Below are 22,808 nucleotides of genomic sequence, written 5' to 3'. Positions count from 1 at the left end.
AAAAAATACTCCAAACTTTTTTAACGAAACAAAATATAATCACTTTTCCATTACATAAAAAACTGAACTATTTTAATGGCTGAAACAGTAGTATAAGCTTTTTTGGGAGAATGGGAAAAAAGACGGGCTAGGGCCTATATTTGAGACCCGTGCAGGGCTCTAATCCACTTCATCCAACGCTGTTTTGTTCTCATCTGTGAGCATGCTCTTGATATATGTATTTTAGGTGTGTAAATGTATAATTGCCTTTTCATAATTTTTTCAGATTTATTTAAATTTGTAGTTAAAACAACTAAATATAAATGTATTTTAAAGTTTAGAATTAGACAGCCTTTGCACACAGGCTTACGCTGGTAACTAACTCATCAGTGGACTTTCCTCGTCAATATTGGCTATATTTTTTCACACTTTTCTCATTCTATATTTCTGACGTTCCAAAAGCGCCTCCTACTGGCAGAGAATGAATGTTCATTTTCAATTATCCAGTCTGTAGTTTTTGTTCAGACCAATGCGAAAATCCACCCTCATAACCCCGTTTTAAATTAACATAATAATTTATACTTCATCCCTGGTTTAAACGCTCAGTTGTGAGGTTTATCATTTTATCATTTATTTTATTTTTGTGAAAACCTGTATCTCAACTGTAAATCAGTTGCTATTTCATGGTCTACAACATGAAAGAAAGCCATTATAACATGTACATGAAAAATGTAGAAACATTGGACAACTATGGGGCCCCATTGTGCAGCAACAAGCATCACAACAAAAAAGGAACCTCAAGGTTGATTTAGGAAAATGTGTGCAAATGTATAGGGCCCCATTCCTATATTTTGCCTGGGGCCCCCAATTCACTAAATCCGCCCCTGTATTTGTGTAAAGAGCACTTTTCTCATTCTATATTTCTGACGTTCCAAAAGCGCCTCCTACTGGCAGAGAATGAATGTTCATTTTCAATTATCCAGTCTGTAGTTTTTGTTCAGACCAATGCGAAAATCCACCCTCATAACCCCGTTTTAAATTAACATAATAATTTATACTTCATCCCTGGTTTAAACGCTCAGTTGTGAGGTTTATCATTTTATCATTTATTTTATTTTTGTGAAAACCTGTATCTCAACTGTAAATCAGTTGCTATTTCATGGTCTACAACATGAAAGAAAGCCATTATAACATGTACATGAAAAATGTAGAAACATTGGACACAACTATGGGGCACCATTGTGCAGCACCAAACATCACAACAAAAAAGGAACCTCAAGGTTGATTTAGGAAAATGTGTGCAAATGTATAGGGCCCCATTCCTATATTTTGCCTGGGGCCCCCAATTCACTAAATCCGCCCCTGTATTTGTGTAAAGAGCCTCATTTTTAAAAAGATTTAAGAGTTAAGTCCTGTTTTGTACAATATTCCTGGAAAAGACCATGAACTTAATGGCTATTTAATGTGTTTTATGTTAAATCAGTGTCACGCGAGTTGAAAACTTCAATCTAGTCCAAACTATCTATTGAACACAAGATTTGACTTGTCAGACTTAAACATGTACATGCAAGATGATGCACACAATCAGATGCAGAGATTTGCATCTGAAAGCACATATTTCCTCTAAAAAAATGTACCATTTAGTTCTGTCTAGACAGGTGATGCCTAAAATGCAAATATACGTATTACGCACAAAAATGACACATCAGCAGTCACTAAAGGATAAGATGGCATTATTCAGACCCTCAAAGTCATTAGGTGTCACCAGGTCAGCGTGTGTCGTAAGTCTCCCATGCAAGGGTCTCGTGCAGTCTCATTTAGTGATCTCACTGTCAAATATAAAATGCCAAGACTGCACAACTATTGCCCTTGAAAGAGAAGGTGAACAGCGCTGTTACTTCCTACCAGTGTTGTTTAAAAGATCTTATTTGATCTTCACTATAGTATACTTGTCCAAAAACCTGTGAGCCCAAAATATGTATTTGCATATGTTCACTGGAATGGCTTATATGCAAAACAGCCAGCAGTGTGTGTGAGGACAAGATTCTGTTTTAACATGATGATGATATCAGTCCAGGAGACGCAGGAATGTTTTCTCAGATTCTGATCTTTCCAGGTGCATTTCTAAAGTGTTCCACATCCATGATTCAAATGTGCAGAATAATTAACTTCAACTTTATTTATAAAGCACCTTCAAGACCACGGTGTGGAAACCAAAGTGCTGTACAGGAAGACTAAATAAAAATATAAGAATAAAATCAAGCATAAAATATTATAAACATATACCACAATAACAATGAACAAATTACAAGACATTTTTAAATGCTAATGAAAACAAATGAGTTTTAAGCGCACTCTGAAATACAGGAAGTGTAGGAGAAGATTTTACAGACAGAGGAAGGTCATTCCAAAGCCTTGGAGCAGCAACAGAAAAGGCCCGATCACCTTTGCATTTTAAACGAGATCGAGGAACCATCAGATGTAATTGATCATTAGAACGCAAAGACCTATTGGATTGTTGCAAAGTGATTAAATCAGAAATATACTCTGGTGCTAAACCATGCAAAGCTTTAAAAACATAATAGCACTTTATAATGAATCCTGTATTGTACAGGAAGCCAGTGTAATTTAATAAGCACAGGAGTAATATGCTCTCTCTTCTTGGTGTCACAATCTGTGATGGCGAGGAATGATGGAGACGAGGAATAAACAAAACGGTCTTTAATCCAAGAAACACAGGGTACATCCAACACTGGGAACAGTAGGAAACACATGAACATAAGTAGAACCGACAGAGATGACCATCATTCAAAAAAAAAATCTTTGCCCTATCCATCTGAAGAAAAATGACTAAATACTGTGGACAAATTAACGGTCTGACGCTGACTACCGTAATTACTGTAATAGTGTGCATCTTTAAGTCAAAGTACAGAGTGACAAAGCTTACTACTAGTAATTTATAATTTTACAATATTATGTTTTATTTTGTCATTCAAGGGTCAATGCCTCTCCACAAAGTGGAAAAGCTTGTGAACAGTAAGCGAGTCCTAAAGGACGTGGAAAAGCTCAGTCACCATTACCAGACATCTTCGCTAGAGGCCTTTCACAGAGTGATCCAGCGTTTTGCCCCCAAGAATGTTGTTATTTCTTCCATTGTTGTGCAGGTATTATATAGTAGGACATGAAATATAGTATTTTTTAAATATGTATATGCAAGATTTGCTGGAAGTGTGTAATGTTTTAACGTTGTACCTTGCAGCAATGCACTACAATGAAAATGGAGACCGTGAGCAGGCAACGACAACTTCAGGACATCCTATGTACAAGGGTGTTTTTCCAAAGTCAAAAAAGGGTGAATGCACAGCCCCTTCAAATAGTATGTCATAAAATGTTTTATTTTCATTTACAAATACACTTTACACATAGTGATGCATTTGATATGTTACTAAGACGTTGGTTGTCGATCGACAGTAATATACATAATAATATTTCCTTTTGTACTCTATATTTACAGATTATGTAGCTGACTTGATGAAGCTGGTCTTTGAAGAGGTGTTTGCAGACCCCGCACCATTTGTAGAGGAGCTAAAACAAATCCCCAGTTCTACATTCCTGTCCTCCCAGTTTGAAAGACCTTCAAAAGGAGGAAGTTGTTGGCCGCCACATCTCACGCTTCAGTCAAGGGGCTGTCGAAAGCCTACAAACTGTCCATCTGGATCAGGGAACTTAAATCCGAAGCACAAGACAGGATGGGAGAACAACTCTGACATTCTGTCCTAAATGGCCCCAGCACCAGCTTACAAAGCTTCGATAGGCAAGATATCAAAAGTTGAGAAAACCTAAAAGTTTAAGGCAACCAGCTTCAGGACATTTTTGAGTTTTCTCAACTTCTTGTTTTCAGTTTATACAACAAAACGTTTAGAAAACTCAAAAATCTCCTACAAAAACAAGTTCAGAAAACGCAAAAATCTCCTGAAGCTGGTTGCTTTAAACTTTTACGTTTTCTCAACTTTTGATTTTTTACAGTGTACCATGACCCGTATTTACTTTATAAATGTTGTCTGTTTAATCCTGAAGTTTAACGTTCATTCTTAAAAACAACATCACATCATCTTATGTATTTGCATGTCCCAAATGTTGGTAATAGTGTTTCAAAGAATAAAAACATCCTATAACATAAATAGAAAATACAAAGCACCTCATTTCACTGAATATTTGTGCAGGGGCGGACTTAGGCAAAGGTAGGCGACCGCCTTGGGACCCCAAAAGCCAAGGGCCCCTAAAATGCTTTTCATATAGGATATGTGCATTAAGCACTGACACGCGAACGGTTGCTGTTTACGGTGTTTATTATCACGATTTAATTTTATAATTTATTTTATTTTTGTGAAAACCTGTATCTCAACTGTATATCAGTTGCTATGTCGTGGTCTACAACATGAAAGAAAGCCATTGTAACATGTACATGAAAAATGGAGAAACATTGGACACAACTATGGGGCACCATTGTGCAGCACCAAACATCACAACAAAAAAGGAACCTCAAGGTTGATCTAGGAAAGTGTGTGCAAATGTATAGGGCCCCATTTCTATATTTTGCCTGGGGCCCCCAATTCACTAAATCTGCCCCTGTATGTGTATGTATAAAGCCTCATTTTTAAAAAGATTTTAGAGTTAAGTCCTGTATTGTACAATATTCCTGGAAAAGACCATGAACTTAATGGCTATTTAATGTGTTTTGTTAAATCAGTGTCACGCGAGTTGAAAACTTCAATCTAGTCCAAACTATCTATTAAACACAGGATTTGACTTGTCAGACTTAAACATGTACATGCAAGATGATGCACACAACCGCATGCATGGCCATCACCTGAACCGATTCCAGCATTGTGCTTGTGAGATTAACATCTGCAAGCACATATTTCCTCTAAAAAAAAAAAATTTTACCATTTAATTCTATCTAGACAGGTGATGCCTAAAATGCAAATATACGTATTACGCACAAAAATGACACATCAGCAGTCACTAAAGGATAAGATGGCATTATTCAGACCCTCAAAGTCATTAGGTGTCACCAGGTCAGCGTGTGTCGTAAGTCTCCCATGCAAGGGTCTCGTGCAGTCTCATTTAGTGATCTCACTGTCAAATATAAAATGCCAAGACTGCACAACTATTGCCCTTGAAAGAGAAGGTGAACAGCGCTGTTACTTCCTACCAGTGTTGTTTAAAAGATCTTATTTGATCTTCACTATAGTATACTTGTCCAAAAACCTGTGAGCCCAAAATATGTATTTGCATATGTTCACTGGAATGGCTTATATGCAAAACAGCCAGCAGTGTGTGTGAGGACAAGATTCTGTTTTAACATGATGATGATATCAGTCCAGGAGACGCAGGAATGTTTTCTCAGATTCTGATCTTTCCAGGTGCATTTCTAAAGTGTTCCACATCCATGATTCAAATGTGCAGAATAATTAACTTCAACTTTATTTATAAAGCACCTTCAAGACCACGGTGTGGAAACCAAAGTGCTGTACAGGAAGACTAAATAAAAATATAAGAATAAAATCAAGCATAAAATATTATAAACATATACCACAATAACATTTTGTCATTCAAGGGTCAATGCCTCTCTACAAAGTGGAAAAGATCCTGAACAATAAGCGAGTCCTAAAAGACGTGGAAAAGCTCAGTCACCATTACCAGACATCTTCGCTAGAGGCCTTTCACAGAGTGATCCAGCGTTTTGCCCCCAAGAATGTTGTTATTTCTTCCATTGTTGTGCAGGTATTATATAGTAGGACATGAAATATAGTATTTTTTAAATATGTATATGCAAGATTTGCTGGAAGTGTGTAATGTTTTAACGTTGTACCTTGCAGCAATGCACTACAATGAAAATGGAGACCGTAAGCAGGCAACGACAACTTCAGGACATCCTATGTACAAGGGTGTTTTTCCAAAGTCAAAAAAGGGTGAATGCACAGCCCCTTCAAATAGTATGTCATAAAATGTTTTATTTTCATTTACAAATACACTTTACACATAGTGATGCATTTGATATGTTACTAAGACGTTGGTTGTCGATCGACAGTAATATACATAATAATATTTCCTTTTGTACTCTATATTTACAGATTATGTAGCTGACTTGATGAAGCTGGTCTTTGAAGAGGTGTTTGCAGACCCCGCACCATTTGTAGAGGAGCTAAAACAAATCCCCAGTTCTACATTCCTGTCCTCCCAGTTTGAAAGACCTTCAAAAGGAGGAAGTTGTTGGCCGCCACATCTCACGCTTCAGTCAAGGGGCTGTCGAAAGCCTACAAACTGTCCATCCGGATCAGGGAACTTAAATCCGAAGCACAAGACAGGATGGGAGAACAACTCTGACATTCTGTCCTAAATGGCCCCAGCACCAGCTTACAAAGCTTCGATAGGCAAGATATCAAAAGTTGAGAAAACCTAAAAGTTTAAGGCAACCAGCTTCAGGACATTTTTGAGTTTTCTCAACTTCTTGTTTTCAGTTTATACAACAAAACGTTTAGAAAACTCAAAAATCTCCTACAAAAACAAGTTCAGAAAACGCAAAAATCTCCTGAAGCTGGTTGCTTTAAACTTTTACGTTTTCTCAACTTTTGATTTTTTACAGTGTACCATGACCCATATTTACTTTATAAATGTTGTCTGTTTAATCCTGAAGTTTAACGTTCATTCTTAAAAACAACATCACATCATCTTATGTATTTGCATGTCCCAAATGTTGGTAATAGTGTTTCAAAGAATAAAAACATCCTATAACATAAATAGAAAATACAAAGCACCTCATTTCACTGAATATTTGTGCAGGGGCGGACTTAGGCAAAGGTAGGCGACCGCCTTGGGACCCCAAAAGCCAAGGGCCCCTAAAATGCTTTTCATATAGGATATGTGCATTAAGCACTGACACGCGAACGGTTGCTGTTTACGGTGTTTATTATCACTATTTAATTTTATAATTTATTTTATTTTTGTGAAAACCTGTATCTCAACTGTATATCAGTTGCTATGTCGTGGTCTACAACATGAAAGAAAGCCATTGTAACATGTACATGAAAATGTAGAAACATTGGACACAACTATGGGGCACCATTGTGCAGCAGCAAACATCACAACAAAAAAGGAACCTCAAGGTTGATCTAGGAAAGTGTGTGCAAATGTATAGGGCCCCATTTCTATATTTTGCCTGGGGCCCCCAATTCACTAAATCTGCCCCTGTATGTGTATGTATAAAGCCTAATTTTTAAAAAGATTTTAGAGTTAAGTCCTGTATTGTACAATATTCCTGGAAAAGACCATGAACTTAATGGCTATTTAATGTGTTTTGTTAAATCAGTGTCACGCGAGTTGAAAACTTCAATCTAGTCCAAACTATCTATTAAACACAGGATTTGACTTGTCAGACTTAAACATGTACATGCAAGATGATGCACACAACCGCATGCATGGCCATCACCTGAACCGATTCCAGCATTGTGCTTGTGAGATTAACATCTGCAAGCACATATTTCCTCTAAAAAAAAAAAATTTTACCATTTAATTCTATCTAGACAGGTGATGCCTAAAATGCAAATATACGTATTACGCACAAAAATGACACATCAGCAGTCACTAAAGGATAAGATGGCATTATTCAGACCCTCAAAGTCATTAGGTGTCACCAGGTCAGCGTGTGTCGTAAGTCTCCCATGCAAGGGTCTCGTGCAGTCTCATTTAGTGATCTCACTGTCAAATATAAAATGCCAAGACTGCACAACTATTGCCCTTGAAAGAGAAGGTGAACAGCGCTGTTACTTCCTACCAGTGTTGTTTAAAAGATCTTATTTGATCTTCACTATAGTATACTTGTCCAAAAAACAGAAAACAAACAGAGGGAAAACACACGGAGGTTACTTTCTTTGGTCGGTTCTTCTGTCACAATATGTGATGGAGACGAGGAATAAACGAAACAGTCTTTAATCCAAGAAACACAGGGTACATCCAACACTGGGAACAGCAGGAAACACATGAACATAACAAGTAGAACCGACAAAGACGAGCTGCACAGACTAAGACTTAAATATAGGGGATGATTGGGGAAACAGGTGTATGGGATAACTAATAAAACTAATTAACAAAACGAGGACAGGAACATGAGCAAATAAGGGAACAGGAACAGTGGCAAAACATGACACAGACAGTCCATGATCCTGACACTTGGTACACGTTAAAAGCCTAGTCGCTGAATTCTGAACAAGCTGCAGGCGGGAGAGAGAGGCCTGACTCACATCCAGATACAATGCATTACAATAATCCAAACGAGATGACACAAAAGCATGCACGACTTTCTCCAAGTCCTTAAAAGAAAGGATAGACTTCAACTGGAAAAAAATATTTTTAACAACGGCATTAATTTGACGATCAAATTTGTCAAAAATGTTCAGTCAAAATGTCAAAATTGACACCAAGGTTTTTCACTCTAGAAAGTTTTTTCCCAGGAAGTAACCCCAGGCAGTCAGTGACATCATCCACACATCCCTTTTTACCAAGTAAAATAAACTCAGACTTATTCTCATTCAGTTGGAGAAAATTATTAGCTAACCAACACTTAACCTCAGTCAAACATTCATACAGAGATTGAATGGATAAATGATCCTTGCGTTTCAATGTAAATAAAGTTGTGAGTCATCAGCATACAAATGATAATGAATGCTGTGTTTTTCAAAAATTGATCCTAGAGGGAGCATATAAAGGGAAAACAAAACCGGTCCCAGGATTGAACCCTGAGGAACCCCACACTTGAGAGGGGCAACAGATGAAGAGTAATTCCCTAGACCAGGGGTAGGCAAGTTCGGTCCCAGAGAGCCGCAGTCCGCAGTTCAGCTCCAACCCTGAAAAAAAAAACTCACCTATAGCTTTAGTAATCCTGAAGACATTGATTAGCTTGTTCAGGTGTGTTTGATTAGGATTGGAGCTGAACTCTGCAGGACTGCGGCTCTCTAGGGCCGAACTTGCCTACCCCTGCCCTAGACTGACTGAAAAAGTCCTATCTTTTAAATATGAAGAAAACCATTCTAAGGCTAAACCCTGAATGCCAACATGGTCTCTAAGGCGATCAATGAGAATCTCATGGTTAACTGTGTCAAATGCTGTGGTAAGATCTAAAAGTAACAGAACAACACAACTTCTAGAATTAGCGCCTCTGTACTATGGCTGGCTCTAAACCCTGACTGAAATCTATCCGAAATGTTGTTCTTCACCAAAAAACCATTAAGCTGTGCATACACAATCTTCTCCAGTATCTTTGAAATAAAAGGCGATTTTGAAATGGGACGAAAATTATTCATATCAGAGGAGTCTAAACCAGCTTTTTAAAGAAGGGGCTGGATAACTGCATGTTTAAAACTAGGTGGAACAACATACATTTGGTACAACACTATTCATAATAGTTAAAATGCATGTACCAATAGAATTTAAATCTCTTCAAAATCTCATAAGAAACCTGTAGTTTATCTTTAAGCGTCTTATCAATGAAAAATTTAAAAAACTTTTCACATGTGTCAACAGAAGGTGAGAGTAATGGCATAACAACAGGATGGAGTACAGTGTTTATAGTAGAAAAAAACACTAGAATTATGGCAGTTCTTCGAGATAATATCAGAAAAATAATTAGGTCTAGCTAATTTAACAGCTCTTTGGTATTCACTCAAACAACTCTTCAAAATCTCATAAGAAACCTGTAGTTTATCTTTAAGCCATTTACGTTTGGCCCTTCTTCACTCTTGCCTGAGAGCCAGGGCTGTGTCTTGACCTTTTTATTCCTAATTTCCAAAGGAGCCACAAGATCTAAAATATCTGAACATGTAGCGTTGAACTGATTGACCAACTGTTCAGGTCCAATACAAGGAGAGGGAGACTCAATCAAGCTAATTAAAGGAGAAACTCCAAAGGCTGCTGAAAATGTTCCAGCAGTACAAGGAGTAAGAGCACGAGAAGCAATAGAAGAAGAAACATTCATAATCTGAGTACTACACGGGAAAGTAGGGCTGTTTTCTCTGTCTTGTGGTCAGAGAAAACAGTGTCTGCTATTTTCAACCCACTAACTGAAAACCCCAAAGATAATACAAGGTCAAGAGTATGACCACGCTCATGTGTTGGACCAGAAACACACTGTAAAAGATCACATGACTCTAATAAATTAAAAAACTCACTAACCAGGGGCTTTGAAGGGCAACAAACATGTATGTTGAAATCCCCCCAAATGAAAATATTGTCAAAAGAAGGGACAATAACAGATCAAAATTCAGAAAACTCCAGAATAAAATCCCCATGAATGTTTGGGGGTCTATAAATCAAAACGCATAACACAGATTTAAAAGGATTCAACATAATTATCTGAGTTTCTAACGTACAATGAGACTCAGAAGGTAATTTTGAACATTTGAACCTGTCTTTAAAAATAACAGTAAGACCACCACCCCGGCCAATAGACCTGGGTGTACTAAAAAAAACTACAACCAGGAGGAGAAAGTTCAGAGAGAGAACCGACGTTGAGCCAAGTCTCAGTTACAAATAAGAAGTCTACTTCATGAGAGAGAAAAAGATGATTCAAAATAAAATACTTATTTGCAAGGGATCTTGCATTAATCAATGCCATTGTCACTGGAATGGAGTCAGGAAAAACATAGAAAGTGTGTGGTAAATATGAACATATGTGTTCATGACAAATAAAACAGGAAGATAAATTAAAGTTAGGTTACGTTTTATTTTAAGGTGTCTTTGTTACAGTGTAATTATAATTAACTACATGTACTTACTATATGGTTAGCAAGAAATGTTTCTTGAGCAGCATATTAGAATGATTTCTGAAGGATCGTGCGACACTGAAGACTGGAGTAATGATGCTGAAAATTCAGCTTTGATCACAGGAATAAATTACATTTTAAAATATAATCACATAGAAAACAGTTATATTAAATTGTAAAAAATATTTCAGTTTATTGTATATATATATATACAGTATATTGATCACAACAGCTACTCCAAATTCATTCTTTCTTTCTTTCTTTTTTTATCACTGCATGGGTCAGGATATTGTGTTTTGTAGTTTAAGGCATCCAAGACAGACAGAGCAAGCTGACATGCACATTACAGTTAAGTTATTTCAGTAATAGATCAGAAATTAAATCTAAAGAGTATAAGAGCCTTGATAGTGATACGTGCTCCACTGTGGTAAAGGTGGTCGTTTATGATGACAGATGTTTTCGTTTTGACAGTGTTAGGTAGCGCACAGCTGGAGAGAGGAGCTGTTTAAAGGTAAGTTAAGGAAAGACCTGCTTTCCTGAAGTTTACGCCCACTTTACCACAGACCAATATTTGATTCGTTGAGGTTTTTGACAGTAGGGATAAATATAATCGTCTGTGTGTGCATTCAGATACACTCGTTCCCAAACACATTGACAGATTCAGAAGGATCTGAAGTCGCACTCCAGTATGTCCGAAACGAAGAAACAGCCGAGCATAGACTCGTCCAGTTCGAACCCCTGGGAGAGTCTGGGCAGCCCGACGCTGCTGTGGTCTCCCACCTCCGGGCTTCCTCTGCAGGACGGGCTTTACACGGACACCAAGTTCCCGGAGCAGGACATGCTGATTCAGAAAGACTTGGTTTGGAAACGACCAAAGGTGAGCCAAAGTGACAGCCCAGCACACACCTCCCGAGAGAGAGCCATACGATAACAGATCTGTACCTGAACTGTTCTTTCCCAGGCAACAAATGTAAGCTATAATAAAAACGATGTGGGAACGTTGTTTTGAAATGTTTCAACATTGAAATGTCCAGTTTTCTGGCCATGATTAGAACGTTATGCCCAGTGTTGGGGAAAGTTACTTTTAAAAGGAATGCATTACAATATTGCGTTACTCCATAAAAAAAGTAACTAATTACATTACTTAGTTACTTTTTATGGAAAGTAATGCGTTACGTTACTTTTGCGTTACTTTTTAAATCTGGCTTGCTTGTTTGTTTTTAAAATAAAAAAGTTATATTTTTTGCAAATTTAAAAGCCTTTTCACACCAAATACATCCGTACAGTAGAATGCAGAAGAAGCCATTTCAACACACTTCAGCAATAAAAAAAGATGAGTAATTTTTGCTTATTAGTACGGTTGAACTGGATCATCGAAGGTCAGAAGCAAAGACATTGGTTAATAGAATGGGATTAAACACATAAAGGATATTTGTGTTGTTCAACATTTGCATTTTGCATTTGCATTGCATTATTTTTATTAATTTTGAGGAATACTGAATCTGTGTTTTTTTTTGTGTGAGATGAATTAATGCATATTCATATTTATTGTAGAACTACAGTAACATCTTCTGATTTCTCTCAACATGGGGACAGCAGAGCTGTGAACCAATAAATAAAAATAAAAAAAAAGAAACTTGCGTTACTTATTTGAAAAAGTAACTCAGATATTCTCTTGTAAATTAAAAAGTAATGCGTTACTTTACTAGTTACTTGAAAAAAGTAATCTGATTACGTAACTCGCGTTACTTGTAATCCGTTACCCCCAACACTGGTTATGCCAAGGTTACAAAAACGTTTCTTACAAGTTTCTAGCACGTTTGTAGGCGAACGTTAGTGGAATGTTTATTTTTAATATTCTAAGAACATTCCCAGTTTTCTTTTCGTGCTTAGAATGTTATTTAAAGAATGTTAGAAATTCATTTCTTAGAACATGAAGTTCAAACATCATAAGGACGTTGAAAATGTTGTTCTGAGAACGTATATCAAACAGGCCTATTAAAAAGTTATTAGACTGTTACATAAACAATACTTTAAGAACGTTTTGTCGTAACATTTCTGTATAACTTATTATAATAATATATTAATAATACATTATTAAAATACATTAATAGTGAAATATGTGGGAACGTTCTCTGTTAGCTGGGCTGATAGCTGTTTGGGGGTGTGGCCAATACTATTGTATTTGAACATAATGCTTTGTTGTATTTTAAAGTTATGCACTAATAAAAAAGTATTTCGCCACTTATAATCACACTTAAACTGTTTCAATGCCATTGCAATGCAAGCAAAATATCAAAGCACGTGCTGTTTACATACGCACGCTGCCCAAAGGAGGAAACCGTTTAGAAATGGAAAATGTTTGAAATTATGTAGTCTTTCTATTGCAGTTCTTCCTTTTACACTGTTGGTTCCTTCAGAAAAGAATGTTCTTCAGAACTATTCATAGTTCTTGAGTCAGAATAGATGCTTTAAATCAGTGAGTATAAAATATAAAGTAGTTTTTTTTACCAAGTTAGTGGAATATGTCAATGCATAAAAATGACTGGATATCATATTTAAAGGAACGGTTCACACAAAAATGAAAATTTGCTGAATGTTTACTCACCCTTAGGCCATCCAAGATGTAGATGAGTTTGTTTCTTCATCAGGTTTGGAGAAATGTAGCATTACACCACTTGCTCACCAACGGATCCTCTGCGGTGAATGGGTGCCGTCAGAATGAGAGTCCAAACTGATTTTTAAAAAACTCACAATAATCCACAAGTAAACCACACCAATCCAGTCCAACAGTTAATATCTTGTGAAATGAAAAGTTGCATGTTTGTACAAAACAAATCCATCAAGGCATTTTTAACTGCAAAACCATAACTTCAGGCTGAAATATGAGTCCTCTATCCATAATAACGCTTCCTCCAGTGAAAAAGTTGTCTGGTCTGAGTTATAGGATAGAAATCTGCACAGATCAAGCACAAGCACTTCAAAACAGTTCTAAACAAATCATTTGGTGGATTTTGATGTGAGAGACAATAGGGGATGCACTTTTTCGCAGGAGAAAGAGGGATTAAATATTAAGGACTTGTATTTTGGCCAGAAGCGAAGACTTAAAGTTATACGTTTTAAAGTTTCTTACAAACATGCAGCTTTTGGCTTCACAATGTTTTTATCAGCGGTTTGGACTCTCATTCTGGCGGCACCCATTCACTGCAGAGGATCCATTGGTGACTGATGTGATGCTATATTTCTACAAATCTGTTCTGCCTACATCTTGGGAGGTCTGAGGGTGAGCTCTGCATGCACATAAACTGCTTGTTGTTCAGATTATCCTCTCCATCTCATTCTCAGACTGAAGGGTGGTTATACTGCTCTGAATATGGGTTACCCTCATGAGGCGATGACAGACATGACAGGTGGGGTTACAGAGGTTTTCACGGTGCCGTCTGACCCTCGAATGCTGGGCTCTTTCCTGCACCCGCTGCTGCAGGAAGGAGCTCTGATCAACTGTGGTAACACAAGGGTACTCTCTCTTCACATGCCTAATTAAAAGGAATAGTTCGCCCAAAAATTGCAATTCTCTCATCGTTTATTCTCCCCCATGTCATTCCAAACCTGCATGATGACTTCTGTGGAACACAAATAAAGATGTTTAGTAGAATGTCCCTGCTGCTCTTTTTCATACAGTGACAGTGAATAGACTGGGGCTGTAAGCTCTAAATTCTGTAGACATTTAAGCTCTAATAAAATGTTATAGAAGTAGTATTTCAAGTCTTCTGAAGCAGTGTATGTGAAGTTTTTAATCAGGTAAAATCCCCACACTGTTTGTCAAAATGTACACTACCATTCAAAAATGTTTGGGTTCGGTGAAATTGTTGTGAGCGAGGGTCTCGCGTGTTCTTTCCTCTTTGTTTGTGTTCTTCTAGGTAAAAGGATCTTTCTCGAGTTCCAGGAAAGTGTTTTCTTTCGACAGATGTTGTTTTGTGAAAGTAATCTATTGTCTTGTCTCTCTGTCTTTGTGAAGGGTGCCATCGAGCAGAGCAATGAGTTTGGGATTGTGTTTTGGCACGCCTACTCTGTGACCGGCTTGGAGACGGTGAGAGGGGAAATTTTTACCTTGGGTGTTTTCTTTTTCTCTCTCTTTCATTATCTGTCTGTCACAGCAGCTCTTGATTTGTGTTTCAGTGGTGTCTTTAATACTCAGTGTTCCACCAGAGGTCACCATCTGCTTAAATCACAACAGAATGGGACACTGCTAGTACTGTATTTCTGAGAAAGCTGGATGTAGAGGATTGCTGAGTCCCAATTCACATACTTCAATCTGAAATCATATGCAAGATAAGAAATAGTTCGGACTGAGTTTGCTTTATGTGTGTTTCAGATCAAGACTACGATCGGTCCGGTTCAGCTGGTGCGGATCAGGAACCCGTGGGGTAATACTGAATGGGAGGGGCCTTGGAGTGACAAAAAAGGGTACAAAACACGTTATATAAATATGAAAGTGAATATATATATATATATATATATATATATATAAATATATATATATATATATATATAAAATAAAAAAAGTCTGTGATATATCTCTCTTTGTAGCTGAACTAACGTGCTCATTCCTGCTGGCGCTCATGCAGAAACACACTCGTAAGAGAGGAGTGCAGTCCGAGGTCACGCTGCAAATATACAAGGTTTCACACGTCTGTTTTCTGAGTGTGTATTATTGGATATGCAAGCTGCAATCTGATTGGTTGGCTTTATCAGTTTCGCTGGGAAACGGATGTTTATAGGTTCCCAGACGACTACAATGAACACTTCAAAGCAATGTTGTCTTAGTATTGTTGAGATAGTTTTTCTTAATAGTTTGAATTAGTTTTAATATTTGAATAAACGTTTAGTTATTCTGTTGTGTTTTTGTCATTTTTAATTTCAGTTATTTTAGCACATCAAGTTAAACTAAATGAGAATGAGAAATGTGGCCTTTTATTTTTTTTATTTTTTTTGAAGTAAAGGGATCTTTTAAGCCAGGTTTTAGTTTTAGTTAATTATAATTACCCTGCTTCAGAGGATGAACTAGTCACTGTATTACGTAACATATTATATATTATATATTATGTATTGTACTGGTTTGAAGGAAGAACTATAGTATATATTATATTATATAATATTTATATAATATTATATAAATAAAATATATGAATAAAATATTATTTATAAAATAAGTTTATTTCATTTAACATATTTGTCATTTGAAATAACAGAATTTTGTTATGGTTTTAGTTTGAGTTAATTGCCCTGCTTTGAAGGAAGAACTGTATTATATAATATATGATTTATTTTGTATTATATTTATGTATGTATATAGTATACTGTGATTCAAAGGAAGAACTAGTCACTGTGTTATATATTGTACTGCTTGAAGGAAGCAGTATAGAAAATAAAAATATATTTCATATATCATGCGTTAGATAAAAAGAAAAGAAAAGGAAAAATGAAATAAAAAGAACAATTTCTGAGCTCATGGTGTGAAGATTGGAGCATGTTAGTGTCTCTTGACTGTGTGTCTCTGTCTGATGTGTGTGTGTGTGTGTGATCAGGCCCGATCCGAACGTGATTTCCTCTCCTCTCTGGACTTGTCTCAGTCGAGCCCGGTGCTCAGCACTGCTAAAGACAAGCGGCGGGAGCTGGTGCTTCGTGGTCGCCTGGCACCCGGTCATTACATCATCATTCCCTGCGCAGAGACCAGTAAGGAGGAAGAATTCCTTCTGAGAGTTCTGACCGAGAAAGCAAACAAAACCATGTAAGTGATGCTCTCCAACATGCAAGAAAATCTCGGGGAAGTTGTGGCCTAATGGTTAGAGAGTCGGACTCGTAACCCAAAGGTTGTGGGTTTGAGTCTCGTACCGGCAGGGATTGTAGGTGGAGGGAGTGAATGTACGGTGCTCTCTCACACCTTCAATACCACGACTGAGGTGTCCTTGAGCAAGACACCGAATCCCTAACTGCTCCGGGTGTGTGTTCACGGTGTGTGTGTGTTCACTGCTGTGTGTGTGCACTTTGGATGGGATAAATGCAGAGCACTAATTCCGAGTATGGGTCACCATACTTGGCCACGTCACGGCACTTCGTTTGACAGCAATGGAATGAAATATAGAGCAAACCTTGCTGAGAAACAGACCCAGTAATCTAATACACATAACTAATATTTTCTCAGTATTTTCTAATATTTTCTTCTGCAGTGTTATTTTAGTATTACTCAAATATTTTAATATTAAAAATAACATGGAATCATTTTTAATTCATATTGTTTTTATTTTATTTTAATTTAATTAATATGAACATTTTTATTATTCAAAATTAGTATTTTATTTTTGTATTTCCAATTTTTAATCATTTTGATATGTGCTTTATTATTTCTTAAATATTTTTAGTAATTTAGTAACATATTATATTTTAGTTAGTTGCCAATGCAGCATTTTTAATATCTGTATAAGTTTTGTAAAGGTTTTTAAGTTTTTTGTTTCTTTAAGTATTTAAAATTGATTTTATGTCAACTTCATTTTCATTAACAAAAGGGATTTTTAATAGTTTTAGTTAGCAATAACAACACTGCTGAGCTACTATTCACATTAATGCTACACCTCTGTGCTCTTACTATATGACAAGTACTTTGTGTCTATTTTTACTTCCCATAATGAGTTCTAGGAGAAAATAAAGCAATAAGCCCCATAAGAAGCCGTGGTTTACAGTGAATTTATAACAGCTAAGGGGCATTGCAACGCGAAGCGGAGTGCCTAAAACCCCCTGTAAACCATGGCTTCACGAGGTTATTGCTTTTATAAAACGGTTATTCCATATACGTAGTAAGGTTTCACAAAATACAGAGCAAATAAAGTGTAATGATATTAATAAAAACATTATTCTTCCACCAAACAATGTAGTTCCTCAGAAACAGTGGTGGTTCCAACAAAGTGTCTGCCGAGCAACACACAAACGTAAACATACAAAGGTGTATGTTTGTAGAGAACGTGGCTCAGTCAATCAGAATCAAGGACCGGAACTATCCGTTTTATAAAATGAAACAAAACTGAGAACTTCAACAAAAATGTTCTTTATTTTTGGAGGTCAAATCTCAGCGAACACAGAATGTTCTGGCAAGGTTCATTCAAAGTTATGAGCAAACGTTCTTCCATTACCATTAATAGAACATTAAAGTTCATTCGTCTTTAATAATGTTAGCACAAAACATTTGTATGCTATATTAATCATGGAATGCTTTTTACATTTTTTTAATGTTACTACTTGTTTCAGAGAACATTCAGAGGTAACGTTCTCGCCATTTTTAAAAACATAAAATGGAATGTTTCCTCAATGTTTTAAAACCTGGACTGTTTGAACGTTCAGTGAAGATTCAGAAATTATGTTTTCATAACTTGATGGGAACATTGCTTTTTCTTTATTTTTCTTTGTTTTAACATAATAAACTGCTACATATGTCAATATATATGTGTGTTTGCAGAGCTGTTGGGACACCAGGAGTAGATAGAAACTCGATTACACCGGTAAAATGGAGAAGTTGATTCACTGCTTTGATCATTTGTTAGCACTGAGTCCGTTTAATCGTTGGGTTTTAATTGTTTCTGCCTGTCTGTTTGTGTGTGTAGCCAATGTCTCCACATCTCGCAGGTCTGCCGTCTGGAAATGAAGCCAGAGAGCTCTTTGTGAAACACTGTGTCAAGGTAAAAACACACATTACTTGCACGTTGAGCTGCACAATACAGTACTTTTGAGTTTGTCTGTGCATGTATTCTTAGAGCTAATATGTAGCTCCAATGTCATATGCGTGTGACTGTTAACAGTGTTGTATGTGTTGTCTATAGGGGCCTTATTGTTCCCCTTTGGATCTGTATAACCTGCTGACAGAAGCCATTGCCAAAGGAGGTGAGAACATGTTTATTCACCAGCTGTTTTTCAACTGTTCACTTCTTTTTTTTTTTTTCTACATTTGCATTTGAATGGTAAACACGGTTTGCAGGAGAAGTCGTGTTCACTGTGCCGTGTTAATGCAATTCTTTTCATTAGTTCTGCTAGCAGAGTTGAAAACCATGCAGGAAGTGAAGTGGAAACCAGTGAGGAAGTGGGTTGGATGATATTGTTTCTGTTTCCTGTTTGGTCAGTCTTTGCAGGTAGCGAGAAGCAGCTGAGTTTGGAGCACTGCAAGAGCTTCGTGGTGCTCATGGATGTATCCTGCATAGCTAGTGCACTTCTGATATACACTGTCCTCACAAACGCACTGGTTAGTGTGCATGGACACGGAATAGAACTAGATAAACCGCTAAACATTGAATTTAAATGACTAAATCTTTAAGACTGCATGGCTATGCTTTAATACTTTCACTGCTGTATGCAGTATGAATTCTTAGCACAGAATGCAGATTTTCTGTCTGCAGATGGCATAAATTGTGCGATCTAAAACTAGTGTGGTAAACTCCATCCTGCATTTCTAGTGTGATGAATCTTCTAGCATTAATATCAATTTTGATTCATTTGGATTTGATTGAAATCTGCTCATTAATGCTGCATTTATTTGATCAGAAATACAGTAAAATTGTGAAATATTATTACAATTTAAAATAACTATTTTCAATTGTAATATATTTTAAAATGTCATTTATTCCTGTGATCAAAGCTGAATTTTCAGCATCATTACTCCAGTCTTCAGTGTCACATAACCCTTCAGAAATCATTCTAATATGTTGATTTGCTGCTTAAGAAACATTCCTATTATTATCAATGTTGAAAACAGTTGTGCTGCTTCGTATTTTTTGAGGAAACCATCATATATTTAGTTTTTCAGGATTTCTGATGAATAGAAAGTTGAAAATAACAGAATTTGTAATTATAAATGTCCTTGCTATCACTTTTGATCAATTTAATGCATCCTTGCTGAAAAAAAAGTGTCCACAAAAATATGCAGCAGCATAACTGTTTTCAACATTGATGATAATCAGCATATTAGAATGATTTCTGAAGGATCATGTGACACTGAAGACTGGCGTAATGATGCTGAAAATTCAGCTTTGATCACAGAAATAAATTACATTTTACAATATATTACAATTGAAAACAGTTATTTTAAATTGTAATAATATTGCGCAATTTTACTATTTTTATTTTGATCAAATAAATGCAGCCTTGGTGAGCAGAAGAGACTTCTTTCAAAAACATGAACAATTCCAAGATTTTGACCGGTAGTGTAACATGCAACAGTTTGTTTCACATTCTATTTCTAAGAATAGTATGGCATGTGTTATGCGGTACATATGCTAGTATTTCATTCTCATCATAGCGGATGTGTTATCTCAGTAACTGCAGGTGGATGTGGGTGGGTGTGGTATTTTATGGTGTGTTTCACAAGAATGTTTTGGGTGGAGATTGGAATGTCACCTTAACACCTCCAATCAGAGCCAAGGAATGGGACGACTCGACTTGATAGAGTTCCAGGCATTGTGGGCAAAACTCCGGAAGTGGACGGTGAGGACATTTGGCTGTTTGCAGTAATTTAATGCACGTAGGGTGTGTTTGGTTACGGTCAGGATGAGACTGTAGAAGGTTTTCATGTCACATGACTGATTGCATCATGCAGTGCATTCAAGTTAAGTTCACAAAGATAATTTATGAGATGAACGCAACCACAAAGTCATGATTATGAGTGGGAAACGGTAAAATTTTTCTTTAAGCCCAAAGTTTCCGAGTTGTGTGCGTGTCATTAAATTTGTTGAAATTAATGAAATTATTATTTCTTTCATTTACAATAAATAAGAGAAACATATCAAATATTCAAATAAAAATACAACACATATTCAAATTTACATATATATATATATATATATATATATATATATATATAATATTTAATTTTTAATTTCTTATTATTTTATAGTAAATAACATGTAACTATTGCTTTAAGGCATGGATTGATATTCATGACTACATCTTAGATCAAATAAAGATTGGATTCTGTGATTATTCACCCGTCTGTCTGTGTTTTTACAGGGTATCTTTATGACATTCGACAAAAACAAGAACCAGGCTCTGGATTATCTAGAAATCCCACCCGCTCTGAGAGCAGCAGGTGAAACCCATGACACACACTTACTCACACACACACACAAATGCAAGTATGAGCATGAACACACACCCTGTACATGCAAATGCATTCATTGACGCAACACTTATTGAGAATGAAAACACACACACACACTGTGAAACGCTCTCCCACACACACACACACACACACACCCAGCTGTCAGGAGAGAAACCTGCTTATTCATCTGCTGTCGTGAGTCTGGAATGCTGATGATCAGGTTGATCTGAGCTGGTCTGCTCTGGTCTAGGCATACGGGTGGATGAATTCATACTGCAGCTGATCGGCCTGCGCTACACGGAGCCAGATATGAACGTCAGCTTCCCGGGATTCCTCTTCCTGCTCACCAAACTGGACTGCATGATACGTAAGAGAATACACAAATCAAAGTTAAATCAAAGTACTTTTTTTTGTTACCTGGAACACAAAAGGAGATTTTTTTGAGTTTTTTTCTGGTCTTTAAATAAAAAAATGAGCAGGATATTCCTTAATAATTAAAAAAAGGTCATTTGGGTTTAGAGCATCATGAGGGTGAACTGCAGGATTATTAGAGTTAATTTAAACTAAAACCATAAAACAGCTTTTGTTAAAAAAAAACTTAAACTAATTTTATTTCATCTAGTTGCCCAGGCAACCTTTCAAATTTTAATTCAGTTTACAATAATTTATAAAAGTTTGAATTAAAATAATGAAAACTATATAGATGCTTTTTTTAAATGTAATAAAAATGACAAACAAACAACAAAATGTCTAAAACTTTAAAGGGGTCGGAAAACTTGAAATCGCATCATATGACCCCTTTAACTAAAATTAAAATGAAAACATAAAATATAAAAATAAAAAACTGTACACTGTCAGAAATGTTTCAGTCCTTCTACTTCAAGATTTCTGACAGAAAATAGTTTCTACATCAGACGTTCTATCAGTTTATGAATAGCATTGCATAACAAAGGGAATTTTTTTAATATATATATATATATATATATATATTACACACACACATATAATTTTAATACATTTTAGTAATAATAATAATAATCATTTACAGTATGTCTGTCTGTCTATTTATCTATCTACCTGTTTTTGTTTTCAGGCAAGTTTCAGGCATTTGATGCGACAGGGATGGGAGTGATTTCAGTGAACTGCAGACAGGTAAAAACATGAGTGTTGAGTCCTCTTTATACACACACACACACACACACACACACACACACAGGCTGATCCAGCCCTCTTTAGTTCTTCTTAACCATCTTTATGCAACAAGACTGACAGCTATTACGTGAATCAGAGCTGAATTTATTATCTTGTGAAAAATGTGATTCATTAACTGTGTGCCAAATGAATATTTATATGTTTTTCTCTTGATTTGTAGTTCCTGCACATGACCATGTACAACTGATTCCAGACCAGCTGCAGGGAAACAGCTCTACATCTGCTTGAACTGTTCTATATAAACAGATCGTTCCTGGAGTGGAAGCTGATTGGTCAATACAGTGTTACATTAAAGTTACAATACTATAAATTCTATATTAATAGATATGATGCAAAACACAGCTACTTTATATACAGTGGGTACGGAAAGTATTCAGACCCCCTTAAAATTTTCACTCTGATAGATAGATAGATAGATGGATAGATGGATAGATGATAGATAGACAGACTTTGGTAATATATAAAATATATTTAAATATTAATCTAATATATTTAATATATAATATAGGCCTGTGTAAAATATGTAACACAATAAATAGAAAAATCTAGTGAAATTTGGTAGTATATAAAATATATTTATATAATAAGCATTATTTTAATAATACGTTCATACACTCATATTCAAATGTAAGTATTAAGTATATATATATATATAGCTA

The 22,808-nt window shown here is 36.2% G+C and overlaps 1 protein-coding gene across 1 annotated transcript; it reads left to right on the top strand.

The window, feature by feature from the left end:
* Positions 1–11,404: 11,404 nt before the first annotated feature.
* LOC107570106 (calpain-9-like) lies at positions 11,405–22,542 on the top strand. The gene is made up of 15 exons (XM_016256303.1): positions 11,405–11,686; positions 14,120–14,316; positions 14,818–14,889; positions 15,175–15,277; positions 15,390–15,481; positions 16,388–16,590; positions 18,310–18,352; positions 18,455–18,529; positions 18,671–18,731; positions 18,968–19,032; positions 20,256–20,324; positions 20,847–20,925; positions 21,188–21,304; positions 22,031–22,089; positions 22,310–22,542. Exons 1-15 carry the CDS (start codon positions 11,488–11,490, stop codon positions 22,334–22,336), a joined length of 1,461 nt encoding a protein of 486 aa, XP_016111789.1. The 5' UTR covers positions 11,405–11,487; the 3' UTR covers positions 22,337–22,542.
* The last annotated feature ends 266 nt before the right edge of the window (positions 22,543–22,808 follow it).

Source organism: Sinocyclocheilus grahami, unplaced genomic scaffold (genome assembly GCF_001515645.1).
Source record: "Sinocyclocheilus grahami isolate Dianchi unplaced genomic scaffold, SAMN03320097.WGS_v1.1 scaffold1416.1, whole genome shotgun sequence".
In the NCBI taxonomy this organism is placed as follows: domain Eukaryota; kingdom Metazoa; phylum Chordata; class Actinopteri; order Cypriniformes; family Cyprinidae; genus Sinocyclocheilus; species Sinocyclocheilus grahami.
This window is presented reverse-complemented; position numbering and strand designations above follow the sequence as displayed.